General features: G+C 36.0%; 1 protein-coding gene across 3 annotated transcripts in view; it reads right to left on the bottom strand.

Moving 5' to 3' along the window:
• Nucleotides 1-23,144, bottom strand: part of DYNC2H1 (dynein cytoplasmic 2 heavy chain 1) — a 178,041-nt gene that overhangs the window by 128,600 nt on the left and 26,297 nt on the right. The window contains exons 26-50 of one of the 3 annotated variants that reach the window (XM_063330001.1): nt 22,646-23,028; nt 21,850-21,982; nt 21,642-21,759; nt 21,359-21,471; nt 21,150-21,269; nt 19,374-19,524; nt 17,694-17,896; nt 17,007-17,189; nt 16,614-16,796; nt 16,244-16,467; nt 15,331-15,446; nt 14,300-14,499; nt 13,391-13,655; nt 12,864-13,071; nt 12,354-12,483; nt 10,723-10,878; nt 8,349-8,608; nt 7,462-7,708; nt 6,437-6,588; nt 5,756-5,900; nt 4,400-4,502; nt 2,735-2,902; nt 2,476-2,600; nt 1,149-1,397; nt 266-374 (exon numbers count right to left, since the gene is read on the bottom strand). In XM_063330001.1, the coding sequence (XP_063186071.1) occupies nt 266-374; nt 1,149-1,397; nt 2,476-2,600; nt 2,735-2,902; nt 4,400-4,502; nt 5,756-5,900; nt 6,437-6,588; nt 7,462-7,708; nt 8,349-8,608; nt 10,723-10,878; nt 12,354-12,483; nt 12,864-13,071; nt 13,391-13,655; nt 14,300-14,499; nt 15,331-15,446; nt 16,244-16,467; nt 16,614-16,796; nt 17,007-17,189; nt 17,694-17,896; nt 19,374-19,524; nt 21,150-21,269; nt 21,359-21,471; nt 21,642-21,759; nt 21,850-21,982; nt 22,646-23,028 (4,444 nt within the window). The remainder of the gene's footprint in view (nt 1-265; nt 375-1,148; nt 1,398-2,475; nt 2,601-2,734; nt 2,903-4,399; nt 4,503-5,755; nt 5,901-6,436; nt 6,589-7,461; nt 7,709-8,348; nt 8,609-10,722; nt 10,879-12,353; nt 12,484-12,863; nt 13,072-13,390; nt 13,656-14,299; nt 14,500-15,330; nt 15,447-16,243; nt 16,468-16,613; nt 16,797-17,006; nt 17,190-17,693; nt 17,897-19,373; nt 19,525-21,149; nt 21,270-21,358; nt 21,472-21,641; nt 21,760-21,849; nt 21,983-22,645; nt 23,029-23,144) is intronic. The other 2 variants (XM_063330007.1, XM_063330017.1) reach the window with 2 other exon arrangements.

The raw sequence follows: 23,144 nt of genomic DNA, 5'->3' as shown, positions 1-23,144 counted from the left end.
TACACTAGTATAAAGAACTCCTTTGAAATAAGTTACTTTCAACTTTGAGGACTTGAGAGCACCCGTACTGTAGGGTGGCTTAAAGGATAGCTAAGTGAACTTCAAGGCAGTTTCTCATGAACAAGCACTCTAGCTAAAACAGTGTAGAAAGCTAACTAACACTTCTGGTATGGACATAAAGTTAGAAAACATCATCTAATTCTCTCTCATTGAGCTAACACTGTGTGGTAAAAGTAGTACTATAATCTCTTTGGACTTGTCTCACCTGAAGACAGTAAACTGTTGATCATCTCAAGAAATGTGGAATGAACAAACTGATAGTCTTCGAGCAGCAATACCACCTGCTGTGCTTCAATGCCCGCAAGCTCCATCACCTAGAAGTAGGGGAGACATTTAAATCTCTGCATATGGAATGTATGTATTGTTCATAAGAGGATGATAATCTTTCCTTGATTATGTATTACATACCTATTTTCTCCACAGTGTCTACACTATTATGTATTTACGAAAGATTACTAGGTGATTCAATTATATGAGATACCAAATATAAAGAATATTCTACCTAGATGTACAGCTTGGTAATGAAAACAATAATTCAAACAGACTCTTCCATAAAGTATGTTTATGTTCCAGATGCAACTCAATTATAGAGTTGTATCGCTCTTGTGTGTGGGCATAGATACAGAATTTTCTTTAGCATTGCTGAAGGTACTGGGAAACTCCTGATTCAAGGTTTGCACGTTTTTAAATAATATGTACACTTTCATCAATCACTAAAATTTTACTTGATTCAGCTACTGAATCACTGTCCGACCATAGTACAGAGAAAATAAAACAAACACAAATGTGAAAAGTTATACATAAAAAAACCTCCTCCAGTATTCACACAAACTTAGAATTTATGAAGTCCACAATACTCATAAAAACAGCTCTGGTAAGTTTTGGGTAATTACTCTAAAGGACACTATACACATCTAGACACTGAGAACTCCTAAAAATCTACTTGTTTCATTTAGACTGTTGATTTTGCTTTTCTTTAAATATCTCTTCACACAACATTTTTGTGTCCTTCAAAATACCCATATTCTTTTATGTTTTTTTAATACACGCCTACAACACTACGAAGTGGAAGACACTGAGTGACTTACATGTTTAAGATCATTTTTGAACTGCTTCAGCTCATAGCCTCTGGAAATTTTGGGAGTAATCAGGACAGCTCCGTGCATGTGACTAACTAAAGAGGTAACTGTTCGCCGACCTACACCACTCCGTCCTGCCAAAAGAAGCGATCCTCCAGGAAAACTTAGCACTCTGTCCACTTTAGACATATAACTGAGGACTTCTTGGAACAATAAAATCTCTACCTCTTTTTTGTCTCGCCCATAATGAATAATACCCTATTAAAAAAGACAAAAAAAAAGCAGTAAGATATGAAAGCATCCAACTTTTAAAAGTTTAGAAAAGAAGGGCCTGAAAGCTTAAGAGGTCACGCTGGTATTCATTACAAATAAATGATTTATGTGACAGAATTTAGATACCTCACATGCCCTTTACCAGTAATGAACAGATTACACTACCCCCAGCACCAGGATACCCTAGAAGTCTTTGATATATTGAAATAGAAATCTACCACTGAATTCATTAAAATTAAATAATGGACCAGAACAAAGTCTGAGCTGTGTCTCTGACTATAGATCAGTTAATACATAATTTAGAAGAGTGTTTTAGGCAGCTAATTGCTGCCTAATTGCAGATTATAGAATTTACTAGTGAAACACACTTAATAACAGATCCTAAGATTAATTTCTGGCCTTGTTATACTTAATAAAACCTCATCTTTGAAGCCCAATGTAATTGTGTAGTCAGAAAAAAAGAACAAACTCTGATTACTGAGGCTATTGAACTTTATCATTTTCCATATAGTCTATAAGTTACAAGTCGGCAGTTAAGGAGAGGGAGTAGTTTCCCATCTACAAGAGCACTCCATCAAACACTACTAGCCTAGCAGAATTAACATGCTTGCATTTCCTCATCAAGCTCATTTTTTGTACTTTTCTGTTTAAAAGCATGCCAAATCTCCAAACAATCCACTTGTATTTCTTCAAATAAAAATTACATTTAGCAATTTACAAATTCAGAAAGTAAACAATTAATAAAACACTTTGGTACTCAAACTATACACAAACTTATATGCACATCAATGTTTCTCAAAATGTTTTTTATCAAACTGTTGTAAATCACCAAAAAACGTGACTGATGCCCTTTCACTAAAATAACCTTCCTACATGATACTTCCTACTGCCTGCCACACAGCATCAGAAACCTTTCCTCACTTGAGCAAATGCAAAAGATGATTCCTTGAATAAGAAGCAGACCCCATCCCAAACCTGGTGCTTGCATGTTACTTCCTGCAAAAAAAAGTCTAGAATAATTGCCATGAATCCTTGATGTGTATATTCTTTAGTCTTGTCTCACTTTTTGAATAATATCTTTCAGGTCTGTTGAGTTTAGTCTGCCAAGTGGCCTCCCATGTGGTGGTAGTGCCTGTCCTGGTGTGATGAATGCCTCTTGACAAGCTCCCCAAGTTACGTAGAAGATATCTGTGAAAATAAAAGGAAACATTTGAAAGTTTAGGCGTTCAGCTCATATGCTATCTGACTTGATCACACTGATTTGATTAGGCAGTTCCTAAACAGATGTTTCAAGTTTGTGTAGTATGCCTTAAATGGTTTACCTGACATATTGTCCAGAGCATCTGAGCCCCAATCACCTTGAAACACTTTCATCAAAATATTATCAAATACATTAATTTCTTTCATGCCAACAATTTTGTCACGGAACAAACGATGTGCTTCATAAGCAACAATTTCCAATACATAGTCTGCAGTTTGTATTGATGATCCTACAAAATTTAAGGAGAAATTTAACTTCATATATTTATAATAAATTTTACATTTCTCAAATTTTCCATTTCAAAATATGAGATTGAAAATGAGTAAGTGAAATTACATACCAGCAGGAGAGCATCAGTAAGGAGGAAATAAGAGAAAAAGTAAACATGAAGTGGTTTTTAATAATATCTTTATGCATCATTACAAGATAAAATTAAATGCATTCTATTAAACAAGTTCTCCAGTTTAGTGCCAGCATTCTAATGAAAATGAAGAAGGTGTTGCACTCAAAGTAAAAATCAAAAGACAAAATTCCAGGCAATGAAAACAAGAAAACACAGGAGACTGTTTTAAAGGAGAAGAGAAAGACTGATAACAAATACTAAAATAACAATAAATACCCAAAACAGTCTGAATTCCAAAATGCCCCTAGAGAATAAAAAGCCTCAATATTCTTCGCACATCTAAGATGACATGCCATATTGTTCATATGAAAAAGAGTATGCAAATGTCACCTTCAGATATGGCAAAGGAGTCCTTGAATGGGCTGAGATTACGCATTCAGTGATGATCAATGTAGTTTTTCTGACCTCATTCATTCTACATTTATACCATCTGATGATCCCAGAAAATAAATGGAAAGCGAGCACAACATTCTTATCACTTTTATACTCCTTAAGCAGCCCTCTATGTAATGTTTTAAATAATGTAAGAGCTAAAACACAATAAGGAGTAATTGCTCATGATCTAGTAATAATAGCAATTTCAGAGACAAAAAAAAGATTAGAAAAAAGCCTATGCTGTCTATCTGGAAAAGCACGCAACACTGAATACCTTTATAAATTTCACCATTTCCAAAGTTAAGGAAAGAACTTCCAGACTAGACTGTAATTATCAAGCATTCCCAAATTGTGAGAATATTTATGCTCCTATACAGATATTTGTTAACTTTTACACAGACGAGAGAGTTTTCTAGGTGTTTTGTAGATGTTTAAGGGTGGTTACACTCTTCTTTTGTTAAGTAGGTCATAGATGACATGTATTAGTTATAGTTCCACAGTCACCTCACCAGGTTTATACAACCAGGTATAAAAAAACCAAGCATGACAGGCAAGTCTCTGGGAATACAGAAGACAAGACATATGCTCAAAAACCCCACAACCCAACCCCCCCCAAAAAAAAACAGAAAAAAATGGTGGTTATTAGGGAGTACACTTCAAGTTCCCATAGTAGAGAATGCAGCCTCAACCTACTATTTCTCTTCATCTATAAATAGCTCCCACACATGTTTCAAAACACCACTGGAGTTTTTTAAACTTGTTTACTATATGTTATGGAATGAACTGTTAGGCGTTTTTTCCCTCTACTGAGTTACAGGCAGTGCACAGTTAAGAAAGAGTACCATATGTGAACAAGTTGCATGTGGAGTCAACAGTAGGACTGACATCAATAATAATTTACAACATTTTAGAACTGCTTTATCAATGAAAACCAAATAAGTGACTTACCACCTGCTAAATCATATCTGAATAAACCAAGAACCCACTGAGTTAGAATACATGGTGTAAAAAGGTAATGACTGTGATCATCAACTGTGAATTTCACTCGTACCTAAAAACAGAAGTTAAGGGAGGTGGGGGAGAAAGTGATGTTTTAAAATGTAAAGGACCTGGAAATGTAGCTTTAAATTCTTCTAAAATACCAGATAAATTAGTCTTCTAGTTGGTCTATATATTTAGATATTTTATTACTGCACTCTTTAGGTTGTTTTTTTAAAAGTGCAGAGATGAACTGTTTAAATTTTGTTTTCTGACCACCAAAGATTTTTTCATAATTTGAACATTTCTTCTATACCATTTTTGATGCAAACAATTGCACACGTCACTTAGGACTTTTAGTGCGGTATCATTAGACAAAACACACAATTTTTTTAAAAGCAATACCAAACATAAAATGCAAAGGAAATATAAAAGTATGAAAAAACCCAACCTAAATCAGTAATACTTAGTCACTACAACAGACTTCTTACTAACTCTTTGCCCAGAGAGGATATTTGAATTTACAACCATATCTTTAATTCAAAGAATAACTGCCTTCATCAGTTATTTGGTCCTGGTGTGATAAGTTTTAAACTTAAGATTTCTTAGAACACATTGATAATATCATATGAAACTTCTGCTAACTGGTGCATGCCAGCCAGTGACTATAAACACATTCCAGTCATAAAGATCAGGTTTCTATCGTGATTCTGTCTAGACAGGGACACACATACATTGTTGAAAGCACTTACGTTGCCACAGTACCTACCCCAGTAAGGCTACGTACATGATTAAGAAAAGCAAGTACTTAAGTGTTTTGCTAGATAGAAGTCCATAAAATTTTAAGTGGGAGGAGAAAATGAACTTGTGTGTCTAAATACCTATTTTTAACAGTGTAAAATTTTAATAGGTAGTCTTTGATGTGTGTAAAGGACTCTACCCTCATATCTCTATTCATAACATCATCCGTAACATCTGAGCACATAACAGTCTTTGAAGTACACTGTCTTCTCATCCATTAAGTAGGAAAACACTACTATACACATTTTATAAATCAGGAACTGAAAGCATAGAGGGGTTAAAATGCTTGCAAAAATCATACAATAAATCTGTAGGAAAGCAAGGGCACTTACCGCTTACTCAGGTTCTCTCTAATACCTTGATAAAATTGATATCAACATTATGAGAAAGATATAAGCTTGGATTTTAATGCTGATAATTTTTTTTATTTTCTTGTTAATATCTAAAGCTAATTATTTAAAACAAATAAACAAACCAACAACTGAGTTCTCCATCTCCTTGAAAAAAAAATTTAAATTTCCATACCTGTTCATATACTTGAACCATAGATCCTGCTAGCTGATGTATTTTTGGTAAAGAACCCCAAACAGGGTGATTCTTTAGGTTTTTATGCAGTACAGGTTCCAAGTAGGCGCTATAAATAGTTTGCAGTTGGTCTCTTTCTGGATAGCTACAAAGAAAAAAAAAAAGTAATCATTAAGGACTATCATTGCTAATTTTTTTATTAAAAGAGATTCAAAGTTATATACACAATTACTGAGACATTTCAATGAATACCATCTCCATCTAGCAGCAAAGAAAAATTAATGTTTTATTGCAATAGGCCACTCAGAATTTTTCTAAATACATCTGTAAAAGTGTTGAAACTTAAAAACAAACAAACAAACTTACTTCTTTACAATTTTTCTAATTTTGTAAGCAAACAGTACCTTAATATAAAGCTGCAGAAAGCAGTTTACTTAAAGCAAAATCATCCAACAGGAAACATATCTCAAACACTTCACTATCAATAGGTAGCTACAGATTGCTACTTAGCTGGTTTCTAGTGCCAAGAGGCACCAAACAGTACCAAATCTGAAGATCCCAAATTGTTAGAAAAGATGAAAGACTAGAATAGCCACATCTTCATAAAGACTAAACTGAGCAAGGGCCCTATAAACAGAGGCTGAATCTGAGTTCTGAGTCAAACGATTTCCACATACTTACTCAATCGCACAAAGACGAACAATAGAGGTAAATCTGGAGGTAAGTTTATGTCTTCCTAATGTTCCTCCAGCAGACATGGAAGCCACAATTTGGATGTTTTCTAAACCAACCCACTCCAGATTTTCATCATAAAATCCTTGATAGGTAAGAACCTTCAATAATTAAACAAATATTTCATTAAAATAAAGCCAACAAAGTATCTTAAAAAATAATAATAAAAAAACCTAGTGAGAAGTATACCATCACTACTGCTTTCTTAACTACCAGAGGTATACCACTCCTCCCAGTTTGGTGTCAGCTGCAAACTTGCTGAGGGTACACTCTGCCCTAATGTCCAGATCATTAATGAAGATGTTAAACAGATACTGGCTTCCAACTAGACTTTGTGCTAGATCACCACCCTCTGGGCCTGACTGTTCAGCCAGTTTTCAATGCACCTCACTCTCTGCTCATCCAGCCCATACATCAATGGCCTTTCTGTGAGGATCTTTTGGGAGACAGCATCAACAACCTTAGTGTTGACTATATCCACTGCTCTTACCTCATCTACCAGGTCTGTCATTTCATCATAGAAGTTTATCAAATTGGTCAAATATGACTTGCCCTTGATGAATCAATGCTGACTACTGGTGATTTTCTTGTCATTCATATGCCTACTGCATTATAAATCACTGAGGCAAGCACCGTCTTTATTTACTTACCATAGAATCATAGAAAGGTTTGGGTTTGGAGGGACCTTTCAAAGTTATCTAGTCCAACCCCCCTGCAATAAGGAGGAACATCTTCAACTAGATCAGGTTGCTCAGAGTCCCGTCCAACCTGACCTTATGCATATAAGCCAAATAAAAATGGTATCTTATTTCCTGTTGACACCTACATATTCTATCAAAGTACAAAAAAACCTAATGTCAATACGGATGCAGGATGTTAACTCTGAAAATAAACAAAGCATGTATTTACTACATACACTAAACTATTTCCATTATACCGAAATCTCTTTATAAATAACAGACAAAAGCGCTCACCTGCTGTAGAAAAGCCACGAGAGTGCTTGTTCCCCATTTATCAGGTCTGGGTAGATTGATATCCTTTAAATACAAAACAAGTCTTTCACAGTCCTTTGGTCTATATACTCGCCCAGTGTTTGTACTGATAACAATGCAAGTTTGACTTAATTTTTGTAAAAGATGTTGAGAAGTAGTTTGTGCACTGCAGTGAATGGTAGCAATCTGAGTGGATCGGAGTTGAGAAAATGCATAATGAAGAAGCATCCTAAAAAAGCAAATGTGTACGTACATATAAACATAAGCAATACATAAATGCATTCAAATACTGTGTATCCAAAGATATTGTATAGTTTTTGAATTAAAATGCACATACTACACACTTTATTTATGTAACAGGTGATACATGAGGTTTGCCTTTAAAATTGTAATATTTTCCATTCGAGAAATTCAATAAAAGCGTAGCATACAGCTACACAAAACAAATACTTAGGCTAAATACCTTGTAGATAGTGATCCAATCCATCTAAATAAGGAACCTAAAACAGGCAATGGGATGAGCTAAATTCAGTTGCCTGCACACAGGCATCTAGTGCCTCTGGAGATGAGACCAGATTCCTCATGTGCCTTTCAGCTGTTGCTCCCTGACAGAACAGGTTTTCCAAAGGTCCTGTTTCATATCTAAAGCCTCGTTCGGATGTCCTAGATGCACAGCGGCAGCCTGAGCTTCCCCATAGATCCTCCTAAGAATTTATATATTTGCCACTACAGAAGGTTTGTTCCATTAGTAACCTAAATAAGTGATATTCTAGCAGAAAGCCAAATGATAAAACCAGTATAGCAAAATATTACAAACTTTGTCAAACAGCTAGAAGTATATTCTGCTTAAAATAGGAAATATTTTTTACCCCTTTCCGCATCCTTCAGGACCCACAAGAAGAAATGGCTGCTTATTGTTAAAGTCGAGCCAGGGTCTAAAGTAATCTAAACCTCTCTGCATGTCAGGGGTTTGGATGACGGGAAGCGTTTGGGGATTACTGAAGTCATCAGCTGTTAGATTTTCAGTTTTTTTCAGCTGATACAGCATTAGCTGTCCCGTGTCAGTGTCATAATACGTGTCCAGGGGCTTCCTTGGATCCGGTGGAGATTCTTGTGCCCAACTGAAGATCTTTAAAGAAAATAAAAATAAAGCTTCTGTAAAATTTATACTCCTAATGACAATATCTACCATTTCAAGCTAATCTAAAGAATTTTCAAAAAATAATTCTGTAAAATCAAACATTCGATTCTTCAATTTGATAGTTTTAAGGCTGCCTTTGAAAATTCAGTCATTATGCATATGCTGTATGATTAAGTCCATAACTAAACAGTACCATATTATTCTACACATATTACTTTTTCATAATATAAAGGAGATAAACTGTATTTAGTAAGGCTTTATACAAACTCTTTTCATATTAGGCAACATACTTAATAATAATCATAAGAACAAGATAACTTCTTCACATGCAGCAATAGCTAATTCCCAAAGCTAACACCTTTACCATCTGCCTTGTATGTTAGAACTCCAGGATGTCTTTTGGAAGTAACTATTTCCTTCTCTCCAACACAAACGCCAAGTGTGGCTGGGGAGATAACTATCTCCAGGGACAGCCTTCTGTAGACACTATGGACCAGTATACCCACATAGTTTTCCAACACTATTCCCTAGTCCTTGTGCCCTTGAATATCTACGCAAAGACAGAACCACACCCCAGCGCATACAATACATAATCTCAAAATAATGCTGTAAGAACGCCTCCCTGGTGAGGTGCCCCAAAGCCCTCATATTATTATTTCAAGCATTCTTAACAGAAAAAAAACCAACCAGAAAAATCTGTATTACATATACAAATACACATTGTGAAGATCACAATACATATTGGGAATATCATGGAACAGATTCTCCTTGAAGCTATGCTAAGGTACATGGAAGACGGGGTGGTGATTCAAGACAGCCAGCATGGCTTCACCAAGGGCAAGTCCAGCTCGACCAACCTTATGGCCTTCTATGTAGGAGTGACTAAATCAGTGCATAAGGGAACAACTACAGGTGTCATCTATCTGGACTTCCGTAAGGCCTTTGACGTGGTCCTCCACAACATCCTTCTCTCTAAATTGGGGAACTAAGGATTTGATGGGTGAACTGTTCAGTGGATGAGGAATTGGTTGGATGGTCACATCCAGAGGGTAGTAGTGGTCAATGGCTCAATGTTCAGATGATGAGTACAGGCTGGGGGATGAAGGGATTGAGAGCAGCCCTGCTGAGAAGGACTTGGGGATATCAGTGGATGAAAAGCTGGACATGAGCCAGCAACGTGCGTTCGCAGCTCAGAAAGCCAACCATATCCTGGGCTGCATGAAAAGAAGTGTGGCCAGCAGGTTGAGGGAGGTGATTCTGCCCCTCTACTCCGTTCTGGTGAGACCCCACCTGGAGAACTGTGTCCAGCTCTGGAGCCCTCAGCACAAGAAAGACTTGACCTGTTCAAGCAGGCCCAGAGGAGGGACACAAAAGTAATCAGAGGGATGGAACATCTCTCCTATAATGACAGGCTGAGAGATTGGGGTTGTTCAGGCTGGAGAAGAGAAGGCTCCGGGGAGACCTTATACCAGCCTTTCAGTACTTAAAGGGGACCTAAAGGAAAGATGGGGACAAACTTTTTAGCAGGGCCTGTTACAAAAGGACAAAGGGTAATGGCTGTAAACTAAAAGGGGGAAGATTTAGACTAGATAGAAGGAAGAATTTTTTTTACGCTGAGACTGGTGAAACACTGTCACAGGTTGCCCATAGAGGTGGTAGATGCCCCATCCCTGGAAAAATTCAAGGTCAGGTTGGGCAGGGCTCTGGGCAACCTGATCTAGTTGAAGATATCCCCGCTCATTGCAGGGGACGTTGGACTAGGTGACCTTTAAAGGTCCCTTCCAACTGTTCTATGACTCCATACACACACAGCCTGCTATAGTTGGTCCTCGCATAAAACAGTGTGGACAGAGGCCATTCTGTATGTCTTGGTGCAACACCACAGGATTGTTATCTGGGCTGGATGCACTTAGCAGCGTTATCAGTGACATACGAAACATTCATTTACTTCTGAGCTATTTCACTATAGACAGCACAGATTGCAAACATATTAGAGCAGATATTCTACTAGTGTAAATTTGCATTGTTAGAAGACAGAAAATCACTATTCCTGCTATATATACTGAGAAATTTTTAATAAACTTGGTAAAAAAGATTATTACCTCTTTTGCAAATTCTTGTCGCGATTTCATATTCAGATTGCCACCAAGACCCCGTAACAAGTTAATAATAAACTGGCCACGATCAGTGCACCCATGAAGATGAGACAGTCCATTCATCACAGTTCCAACCAAACTGGTTTCTACCACAGAGTCGTTCTGTAAATTGCAAGATGTAGATTTGAATATATTCTTAAAAATAAATTCCTAAAAATGTATTCCTAAAAATAAAAACATTGCTAACAGACTATTACTCATTGCTCTTTGACACATCACAAATTATGAAATATCTCAATACTGCTGTTGTTCTAGAAAATTCACTTGACATGAAATTATTTTAAAGCATTGATTTGGAAGTTTTAATTCCAGACTATGTACTGATGTAATTTAGGATAAGCAATCAGAACTTTCCTTACAGATTTTGAGAATCTATAAGCAATCAACATAACTGTATACTGGAAATCTTTGTCACAAATAGATTCTTTATGGATTTTGCTCTTTAGCACCAAAGGGGATTTGCAGCCTTAGGATCAGTGTCATGGTTTTCCCTCTGTATCCACCTGAAGATAATTTAAAAGTCTAAAAATCTCTGTGAGTGAAAGAAGCAAGATGGGAAATAATATTAAAAACACAACAGGATCATATGTGTTCCCCAAGGGGAGGTAATGCAGGTCTCTCAGATACTAGCTTAACTATCCACGGCAGTGGTGATTTCTCCTAAATACTGTTTTGTGCAACATAAGCCACTTGTTCAATGCAAATGCAACTCCTTCAGATGAAGGGGAGGCAGGGAAGCATCCAGATTACTTAAGAAAATATAGCATATGCAGAACAATTATCTTGATGTACATCCCTGTACTGGGTTTGCATGGCAAGGTTTTGTAGCAGGGGGATCTACAGGGGTGGCTTCTGTGAGAAGCTTCTAGAAGCTTCCCCCACGTCTAGTAAAGCCAATGCTAGTCGGCTCCAAGACAGACCCACTGCTGGCCAAGGCTCAGGCAATCAGTGACGGTGGTAGCACCTCTGGGATAACATATTTAAGAAGGGGGAAAAAAATCCAACTGCAGAATTGCAGCTGAAGAGAGGAGTTAGAATACATGAGAGAAACAACTCTGCAGGCACCAAGGTCAGTGAAGAAGGAGGAGGAGGAGGAGGTGCTCCAGGCGCTGAAGCAGAGATTCCCCTGCAGCCCGTGGTGAAGCTCCAGTCTACACTGTGCAACTTTTCAAATTTCAGCTTTTTTTTTTCTGTTATAGTCGATAACTTAAATCTAGAAAAAGAATTTCTTCACTTCTTCATTTTTTAGTTTAGACATTCAGATATTTCATCTCTTTGAAAACATACAAAGAAACGTCTGGTATGGAAAATTAAAGACAGATATTAAGTTTCACAGAAATACATGGCTTTAACTAGTTAAAATGGTATTAAATGCTTCAAAACTTTAAGTACAGCAATTAGTTTCGGAAACTGATTAGAATGGTTTCAGTATTAATCTTATGAAGAAAACAGCAACCAAAAAAGCACTGAGTTTTTTTTACTTAAAATTTAAAAACTAATATGAATGATCTCTTCAGTGTTAAAACTAAGTAAATGGATCATCTTAACAGAAGCTGAAAATGTATTGAGTTACTAACCTTTTTCACAACCCAGTTTAAAGCCTTTTCAAAATAGTCCCCAATCCAATTTTCAAGGTTATATCTGCATTCCTCTGGCTGACTTCTTAGCCAAGACTTTGTCAGAGAATTAAGATCTGTATCTTCATCACTAAGTCAAAACAAAACAGAAAACAGGATTCAAACAAATAGAAAGCATCCATATCTTCACATAGACTGGTTCAAAAGGAACAAAAAAATTCTAGGAAAAGTTCAGAGAAAGACTTTAACAAGGATTTCTAATCAATATTTGGGGTCTCTAAGGGTCACACATGAACAAAGAATCCACCGTGACTCCTTCAAAAAGGCTGAGATATATTAGCCAAAAGGTTATAACAGGACAGCGTAGAAGGGACATACAATATCTAAAGTAAACTTGCTTCATAAGTATAAACAAGTAATTAAATTTCTCCATCCACTTTAGACTACCTTTCAAAAACAAAGTAGGTATATTCGCTTACTTTAAAAGTATGTAATACTGCTGTGACTTACCTCAGAAAGATCATTCCCATTCGAGATATTGTAGCAGGAGAGGCACAGCTAAGGTCATGAGTTTCAAATATAAAGTTGACATTTGAGCCAAATTGAATTCTTTCTCCGCTAGGCATAGTCAGCAATCTGTTGTCATCCAGAACGGAATTCAAAGATTCAATCCATTCAGGATCAATATCACCATCACAAATTATCCATGAAGTAATATCTATTTCCAGATACAAAAATAAAATATCAAACCCAGAAAAACATTTAAAGAATATCACTCCTTGCTATTTTAACACTATTTATTACTCTTCCTTCATTATAACTTACATATAAACTCTTTGAAGATATTCCTTACATGTTTTATCTTCTGATGTCTGTTTTTGCTCTCTTTTCACAAAATTTGGAAAGTACATATCAGTGGTTTTGATTATGATTGTCACAAGAAGTTTTTCTTACCTTATGCTATGCACAAATAATAATATAAAAATGCAACTGAAAATAAACAATTTCAGTAATTTAAGCCTCCCTCACAAACATACCTCGGGGTTCTCGCACCACTTGTCGAGCACTATTTGTAAGCACACCATCAGACCATTCTCTGGTATCCATGTCAATGTGGCCTAGCAACTGATGTCGAGGCATAGCTTTGGGATTCATAGTGTACTGTTTCACGACTTTGCCAGTTTTACCAAGTGCTGTCTTTAACATCCTCCAAAGTGTCGATTTACCTGCACCACTTGGACCTACAATAACTACACCCATTCTTTGACGTAGTTGTTCATATAATTCCAAAGCCTTCTTGATCTAGATAAGAAAAGAGATAACGGCTATGTCAAGTTGCAAATCTAAATCAATTTCCAATTTACTTTGCATGCAGTCACTTTGTTTCTATAATTTTGTTTTTCGAAACGATAGGTATTTGCAGAAGTAATTAAAACTATGATACTAAAGAATATCAAGTAACTTATTTTGCATTTTAGAAGCATTTCTCTAAATTACTAATATAAAAATATCAGCCCTCTTAGGGCATATTTTTACTGAGAAGTTAACGAACCTTTAGTCACAAAACTTCATCCAGCCCTAAAATAAATAAATATAATGAGACACAGACCTGCTTGATAAAACAAAATGTTCACATATTTCATTCTTTCACTGTCCAAAATATTCATTGGAATTTCTAACCGGATTGAACAAAACTGTGTGTCACGTTCACATCTTAATTTTCCTTGCACTATTTTTCTTTCAGTTGCGCAACTGATCTACCATGCTTCAAACACACACATCTATTTTTTTATATACGTATAATTAGAATCTAACTATTCGTTATTCTCACTTTTTTATAAAAGGTTTCTTTCAAAAGTATACAGAAGTGAGTCAAACAAATGTAATATTAATCAGTTCTAATTCAGAATAACTCGTATTGTTTTGTTGCTGTAGTTGATGTTTACCTGGGTGCTTATAATTTCCAAGTTTGCTTCTTCAAAGGCTTCTTGTAAAGCTGTAGTTAACTCAGCATACTCCACATCTTTAAAGTCAATGCCAGGAAATACATCTTTAACCAGTGCATCAAATCGGGCGCAGTCTGCAAATGTAAGCTTTGACATGGTATTAAGCCGCAGAGCTTGAACCACCATGTGACTTTCATTAACTGGAAATAAAAGCGAAGAAGCCAGATCAGTTTAAGCTGTTTTTTGGTTGTTGTTTTTTTTTTTCTTGGAATATATCAGCACTTGAGCCCATACTGCTAAGACACTGAAGGTGGAGTTATAGCGCAGACTACATTCAAGTTCATGTACCACTACTTGGAAGTTAGATGCGTGCCTTACTGTAAGTACCATATATGCTCACAAATGCATTCTAGACAGATATGAGATGGTTATGATGCTGCCCAGATAGTACATAATAGCCTAATGATTAAAGCGGGACTAAGAGTAGCAGTGCACAATAAGTGCACTCATCCATCCCACACTTAATTCCCACTCATTTAACATCTAAACAACAAAAAAATTATTTAAGAAATCTTAAAAAATACGTCAGCCAGTCTAGTCCAATACATTCCTATCATTTCTACCTGTCCTTGTAATTGGCTACCAATCTGAATCTAATGCCATGTGACAATTGTAGCAAACCTCAAATAGAATCAAAATGGTCTGACGACTGATGACTAATGACAGCATCAGAGGATCAACTTTCCCGACCTAAGCCAAGCGAAAACAAGAGTCTTTGAGAATCACTCAAAATCATCCCAGAATAAAGTCCTATATCTATATTCTTATCATACAAAAGCTCAATCTGGAATATGACAACAGTCTTTTGTGATCTAATGAAGAAGGACTTTCACAGATTTTTTTGTTTGTTTTCTACATTGCCTCCAAATGCAAGCCATGGCTTCTCAAAACTCCAGTGAACAAGAAAGCTGTAGTGAATGATATCTGTACAATATCCTAAATAATCAAAAGTTTGGCATGGTCAGCCTTACTTTCTTGCTTTCTTTCACTTTTCTTCAGCTGATGAAGAAGAATGCCACAGCCTCTCAAAACAGTCTTCAATGCTCGTAAACCCCAATCATAGTGCTGCTGTGGTGTCAGAAGCTCCCTAAATTTAAAAACAGCAAAATTTAATAAGATTTAGGTGACAGCACCTGAATTTTTTTTGTTTGGTGAATTAATATGCTCTTAATATGGGTTTGGGCAAAAGAGAAACTGTTGAATATTTGTAGCACCATCTGTAATGCATTTCAGAGACATAATAAGTGACACTGCAATTTTCAGAGGGACTATATTCAACTGCTAATGTATTTATTATTGTCCCTGACAGCATTAATTAAAACCTCTGAACTTTGTTCTCTCTGATATTCATACTTATAACCAAATAGTCACTTGCATTTCAACAACTTCCAGAGTCTAAATTCAACACAATGCCTGTGAGCATTCATATGCTCACATCCATATTTAGTGAGCAAACAGGGGAGGAGTACTTTGCCACCTTGAGATTATAATTGCATTCCAGATATTTTCATGCTTGAACCTCCTAATATATTGCAATATTTTTATTTTATAAGTTCGATTAGCATCTACAGAGATTTGTATGGCATAGCATTCAGATTTAAGAACTGCATTGAATGTAAAACTTTAGATGACTTGAAACGTTCGGTTTTATGTCTAGTTTTGTTTCTCACACATGGCTTTCTGCAATATCCAAGTCATAAAATATTACAGAAATTTAAAAGCAAGTATGCAGAGGTTGTATTCCTACAGTCATGCCTTGACATAGACTAGATGGAGAAGAAACAAGATGGCAGCGAGATAACCACAAGGATAATGCTAAAATAAAAGCAGGAGGGAGGAGAATTAGCAAGGTAACATGACTAAGAAAAAAAAAAAAAAGCTTACCTTGCTAGATTAAAAATAGCCACTAATTTTCTACCAAGTGTTTTAGCATCCTTAAAGCCTTCTGAATACAAAATCACTTCTGCAATGAGTTCATTGTCTGGATGTGTCATAGCAACTGGCCTAAAAAGTTGTTTGAGGTTATCAGGCAGTTTCTGTCTTCCTCCATAACCTTTTCCAGCAGGATTCAGAGTGATAAAAATTCCAGAATTGTGATCCATTTCAACCTAGCATTAGAATTGCATTGTAATAGTAAATTGTAATATGCAACTGTATTCAGAAATGTTGGATGGACTATGTTTAGTCATAGTAGTTTGACTCTGTTGTTTATAGATTATTTTAATAAGAAGAAAATAAGTAAGTTTTCCTGTACCTTTTTGCCAAGCATCTCACATACAGGACTATGTTTCTTCAATGCATGTTGAATTGTCTGAATCTGCATGGATACTGCAGACAACACAGCTTCCTCGAGTCTATTGAATTCATCAAAACAGCCCCAGGCACCACACTTCACTAAGCCCACAAATATGCGCCCCATCGACTTCACATCAATGCCCTTAAAATTAAAAAGAATACTATCAAAATTCAAATAACAAGAAAGTAATGAAAGACTGTCTTCCCATCTATTAAAAAATATTCCATTGGAAAGAGCCACAAAATTCTAATGGAAACTGACAAATTTCAAAAGTATTTCTAGAATATAATATTGCTTTGTGAAGTATGGGCATAGATATCCATTTCCTGAATTATACAGAACCATATTCACCTCATCACAGTTAAAGACTAATACTTGTCTTCCAAGAAGTCCACCCAAGGCCTTTACTGATTCTGTCTTTCCAGTTCCAGCTGGACCATAGGGATTTCCTCCGAGGCCCATCTTCATAGCCTGAGTAAGAGTTAGGTAACACTTATCTGTCAAAGGTGTGTAAACAAGTTTAGGGGAATTACCCTGCAGAAACAAAATAAATTATACTGATTAATAGAGAGAAATTATTGAAGATGTAGTTCCATTAATTTCATTCATAAGTCATTAATTTGAAAACATAACACAACGGTCAAGATTACTGTCTCATCAAGTATATGAATTTGTTTACAGTTATGTTTTCTTGATTTTATATCAAATGTCAAAGCATTGTAAAAATTTATTTTAGAATTATAGAAAAGGGGTCAACACAGATGAAACTGCACTCTGATATATAAAAGTAGCAAGCATATTAAACAATATTTATATGATAATGTAGTTGCTTTCCATACAACTTACATTTACCCCACCAGTATCAAAAATGAAAATGATTGCTCTGTCTTTTAGTATTTTCTATGAAGCAGCATGTTAAGGACACAACAAAGTTTTTCAATTTGGCAACAGTTGGGAGACAACCAGCCACATTTGTGAAATGAGAAAGTGTTTGACCCATATATAAAAGCCACCAGATAAAAATTAAAAATACCACACCTGATATTCGTAAGTATATTGGAGTTCAGCATCTACCATCTGAATGTAACATTTTTGGTCTTTCATGTAAAATCTCAGCTGCTTCTTCCAAGCCCAGTCTTCAACACTGTGAACCTGAGCTTGATTCAGTTGCTTCACTACATCAATGTTATGAATGATATCAAGAATCAGAGCTTTAAGCTTGAGCTCAAGGATTCCCGATTCTGCAAATAACCACAAAAAAAGAAAAATAAATTGCAGCAGTGTAGGAAGGAAGATACATGTTGCCCATTCTCAAGTTCATTGTGCTGCTTTCTAGTATCACCCGATTTTATTCAGATCTCATTTCAATAATATATAGAAATGTTCTTTCTTATCTAAATAAATCAGCATAAAATGAGGTCCTGACAGAGAATGTGAATCATCATGTAACATCAGTCATTTAGAAGTGATTTTGTCTGCCTCTACACTCAATAGAGAGAGGTAGAGGCTCTTCTGGAAAGCAATTTATTCCAGGAGCATTTACAACTCATGTCCACTTTAGTGGTCAGTGTGGCAAAATCTGTTAATTCATCTGCTGAAAACCATACTACATGCACTCTGGAGATTTTACTCAGACTAATTAGGGTGACGTGGAATGAATTAGCAGATTTGGTGCATTAAGTGTACTCTGAGAACATATTTTTTAATTTAGTTTCAGTTGAAAGAAATTCAGTTTGTGTGCTCCTACACCATTCTATGATGGGAATTAAACCAAAGTAAGTGGGGACAATCAAGCAACTCACTTCAAAATCACACCTATTATTCAAAGTAAAAAGTTACTGTAAATGTATTATACAATAGATGGAATGAACACTCTTCTATAACTGATGACATTTCTCCAATGGTTATAGAAACACCACAGAAAAGGAGCTTAGATAAAGAACCACACTTACAGACTGCTGAAGGTAGGTGATATGAATCCTATTCCTAATTAATATATCAGATATTAACAGTTCATAAATTCTAAACTAGAATTTAATACAGTAAGTAGCGACACAAATGTGGTGGAAGACTGTCAGCTATATGTCAAATTGAGTCTTTTTACACATATAGGGTAAAAGCCATCTTACCTAACCTACACTACAGAATTTCACATCTGAGGTAGTCATTCAAAGCCCGTCTTCTCGTCAAAGAAAGGAATAAGCACTCAAAGCCATAAGTATTCTGACCCATTTGTACTATATAAGATTCAGAACAATCATGTCTTGAGAATAAATACTTTATTGGTTTTGCTACAAAGATACTCAAGAATTATTAGCTCAGAGGCAGATGAATCTATCTGAGATAGAAAAAGAGAATCACCGACAAAGTTGTACAGAATAATGTACAATGTACATGACATAATGTACCTCAACTGCTCTTTGGCCAGTTCCAGTGGAACGTAACACTAGAGCAAATTTATTTATATATTTGCAAAGAGGTTTGCAAATATACAGATGCTCCAAGATCATTTTTAATCTCAATGAAAATCTATTGTTCACTCTGAAATATTAAATACACTAATCTTGGCAGTAATAGGTGGCTAATTTTATGTAACTCAACTTTATGAACTCAAATCAAGGCAGTTTTACCTAATTTCCTGTTTAAATAAACAGTGTTAAATACTATACAACTACATAGTCATTATAAAGAATTATGTATTAATGGTCATTTTCATACCTGCACTCCCAGTATCTTCTATACTAGTATCAATGCTAGTATAATGTTCCAGTTTAGCCATGAGTTCTAATTCTAATTGTTGCAGATTATGGTCTTTGATAGCACTTTCAACATCTTCAGTGAACTGAATCTGTTCTGCCAATGAAAGAATCTTTGGAAGAGAAAGTTCAAATTATATTTTATAAATACAGAAGAGATAAAGAAAAAAAGTTTTTCAATTAATTTATAATTGCTTATTATGTCTGATATTTAAAGTATTTTACAGTATCATTTTTGAACAAAGCCACACACTTGCTATGCTCTTAAGAACAAAAATAGACATCTTAAAACCTGACAAAATTTAGGGAAAACCTGCAATGCAATCTAATGTAGCAAGCCCCTTAGCTGTTCTACAGCGTCTGGTAGCAAAATTTTTAAAGTATCCTTTCTCATTAAATGATGTGTCAGATGGAAGCTATCACATTGTAGGCATGCTGAGCCCATACTCAACAGGCTCAGGAGCACCTCTGACTTTTTGTGTCACTGATCTGCTAACACAGTATTTTGCATCCTAGTTTCTAACACTCCACTTCTGTTCTAATTACTTTAAGTTCACTGGAAAAGCCCTGTCTGAGTTATGAAGGTTCAGTCAAACTTGGAATTGGAAAGATCTGTAACAGGATCATTAGGAAGGACAGGAAGGGAAGACGAGGAGGGGGAGTTGCCCTTTACATGTGCATGGAGCTTGGTCTGCAGATGGATGAGGAGTCAGCCGAGATCTTATGGGTTAGTCCTCATAGTGGACTTCCACTACCCCAATACCTGCTGGAGGGGCAACACAGAAGGACATAAGCGATAAGCAATCCAGGACGTTCCTGGCATCCATGGATGACAACTTCCTCTTCCAAGTGACAGAGGAACCAATGAGGACAGGGTCACAAAGACAGTTAAGGGACTGAAGCATCTCTCCTATGAGGAAAGGCTGAGAGAGCTGGGACTGTTCAGCCTGGAGAAGAGAAGGCTCAGGGGAGGATCCTATAAATTTCTATAAATACCTGAAAGGATGATGCAAAGAAGACAGAGCCAGGCTCTTCAGAGGTGCCCAGTAACTGGACAAGAGGCAATGGGCACAAACTGAAACACAGGAGGCTCTCTCTGAACATTAGGAAACACTTTTTACTGTGACAGTGACTGCACTGGCACAGGTTGACGTGGGAGGCAATGGAGTCTACATTCCTGGAGACATTCGAAAGCCGTCTGGACACGGTCCTGGGCGAAGCAGCTATAGGTGGCCCTGCTTGAGCAGGGGGGTTGGACCAGATGACCTCTAGAGGTCCCCTCCCACCACAACCATTCCATGAGTCTGTGTGATTCACTGTGCTACTGGCCAAAACTGCATAAAAGAATTTCATGTTCATGACTATTTCTGTTTATACAGCTAAGCTTTAGAAACTGTATTTTTATCAGATTCAAAAATGTTTTTTTATGTTACTAAGTCTTAGCAGCCCTGCATGTAGCATTCACTACCAACTAAAATCAAGATTTACATCAAATTTAATAAACAGATGGTTGTTAGATCAGGTGCCATGTAAAGCATTTGAGTATTTCAAATGTTTACAAAAGAATTATAAGAACACATATTTTTAAGAATTTCTCTATACTATAACTGAATAAAATGGATTTGTTGAGGGTTATTTTCTTCCAAAATCACTACATATGCCTCTGTATGAGACTTTAAAGAACAACTTATTTGGTAAATCTAAGACTACACAGTGGCATTAGTGGATCAATTACTACCTGGGAAGGAAAGAGTGATGGATCAATTGAACCTTGTGATTTTTTTCCAGCATCAACACAGTCAACTAACATCTTTTTCAGGGTCTCCTTCATCTCCAAAGCCAAACCATTTAGCCATACCTGACAAAGAGATGAAAAAAACTCAAAAGTTACATTCCAAAAGAATTTCTCAAAGACACGTGAACTATATTTGGATGTGATTTTCTTACTTCCACATCATTTGACAGAAGAACTTTATTTCTAAGTGGCACAGTTTCTCCTTCTACAGACTTCATGGCAACTATGCATTTAAATTCTTCATCAAAGCTCACACTATTAATGCCTGTTAATCAGAAAACAACAATGAAGTTACATATTGTTCACGTCAAACATTAATTCCTCAGTGTCTAGTAGTATAAAGAGAGAAAAAAAAACCTCTGCAACAGATTATTTAGCTTTGAAAAACCTTATTTCTAAATAAGTACATTTCACAGATGAAGATTAATGCATTACCAGCAAAAAGTTTCTTAAGATGAGACTGGATAACCAGAGGATTCGTGGACTGTCCTAATATTTCTAATAAGTCATCATCTCCAATGAAATAGAATCTTGGAAATGCTGAGCGCTTTTCCTATATAAAACCAAAATAAATCAGTTTTGTTTATTTAAATTCAAACTTACTGGCTTTCTTTATAGAAAACTATATTAACGTCAGCTGTACCTCCAAAAACTCATTCAAAGATCTCTGACATCTCTGAAGTTGGTCAAGTATGGTAATTAAGGTATTTCTTATTGCTGTCCGGGCATTCAGTGATGTTATCCTATTGTCACTCTTGATATCTGACATAATGGATCTTGACAGAAAAAGATTGAATAATTCATAAAACAACCATTACAATTTTAATCTGAATACGATATAAAAGTAGTTATGTAAATAAAAATTAAAGCACAGGTAAGTCATCTGAATATCTGATATATAACTTTCAGTTTTCAGTTTTAATGATGAAACATTTCAGAATTTACATCAATGTCTGTGCAAGGTAATTTAATAACAACTGTTTCTTACTAAAATTTCTCTACCCAAAACCAAGAAAATTCAATTCTTGACTTTTATTTCCTTCTAAGAAGTCATTTTAACTCAAATCAAGACAGATAATGGTATATATCTTTCTACATTTCTAAAGTCTTTTCCCTTTTTATCTCCTTGACTTGTTTGTAAGAAATAAACCATCTCTTTCTCACAGAAGTCCATCTGTGTATTTTCACAGTGAACAAAGTGCCTGTCTTCAACAAGAAATTATTCCCTTCTCCATATGTACCCCATTAAATGAAACCCACGTTACCAGCTTTATTCAGATCTATGTCACTGCCGCACATCTATATCTAATGAATTCCTGTTGCTGGCCTTCATCTCCATACAAATTCCAATTGCTCCATATATTTTCACCGTGACGAATGTTCTAGACTACATGTGTCAAAGATACTACAAAAAATAAGTCACATTCGATAACACTAACCTAAAGTCTTCATCAACTCTGTTAAAACGAGCCTGTTCTTTGGGCAGAGCTCCACGACCAAATATCGGTTCCAAATAGACCCACTTCCTTTGAATTTGGTTTAAATTCTGCAGATACTCATCCAACTCAGCCAGCTTTTTTTCCCAGATGGACACTTTATCTTCAAAACCTTTGTAATATGGAGAGTCCTTGAGGGACTGTAGAAGACAGCGATGATCTCCAACTTGGTTGACTATGTCCTTCCAGTCTTTAATAAGCCTGATAGTCTTGCCTTGGCTATCTTCATAATCTGTTAGTGTAAAGACAGCCCCAACTCCCCAGAGTTCAAGCTCACGTAATGATTCTCTGATTGTAACTTCACCTTGGGCCCGACAATTCAAATCCTATTGAAAAGTATGAATAGATTTCATTTGAAAATACAGAGCCAGCAATGAACTTTCCACTCAAAAATATAACATAGATTCTATTTCTATAGTAACAAAAACACAAAGATGCATAC

The sequence above is a fragment of the Chroicocephalus ridibundus genome, chromosome 1 (assembly GCF_963924245.1).
Source record: "Chroicocephalus ridibundus chromosome 1, bChrRid1.1, whole genome shotgun sequence".
Lineage (NCBI taxonomy): Eukaryota > Metazoa > Chordata > Aves > Charadriiformes > Laridae > Chroicocephalus > Chroicocephalus ridibundus.
Note: the sequence above shows the minus strand (reverse complement) of the source record. Positions and strands in the feature narration are given on the sequence as shown.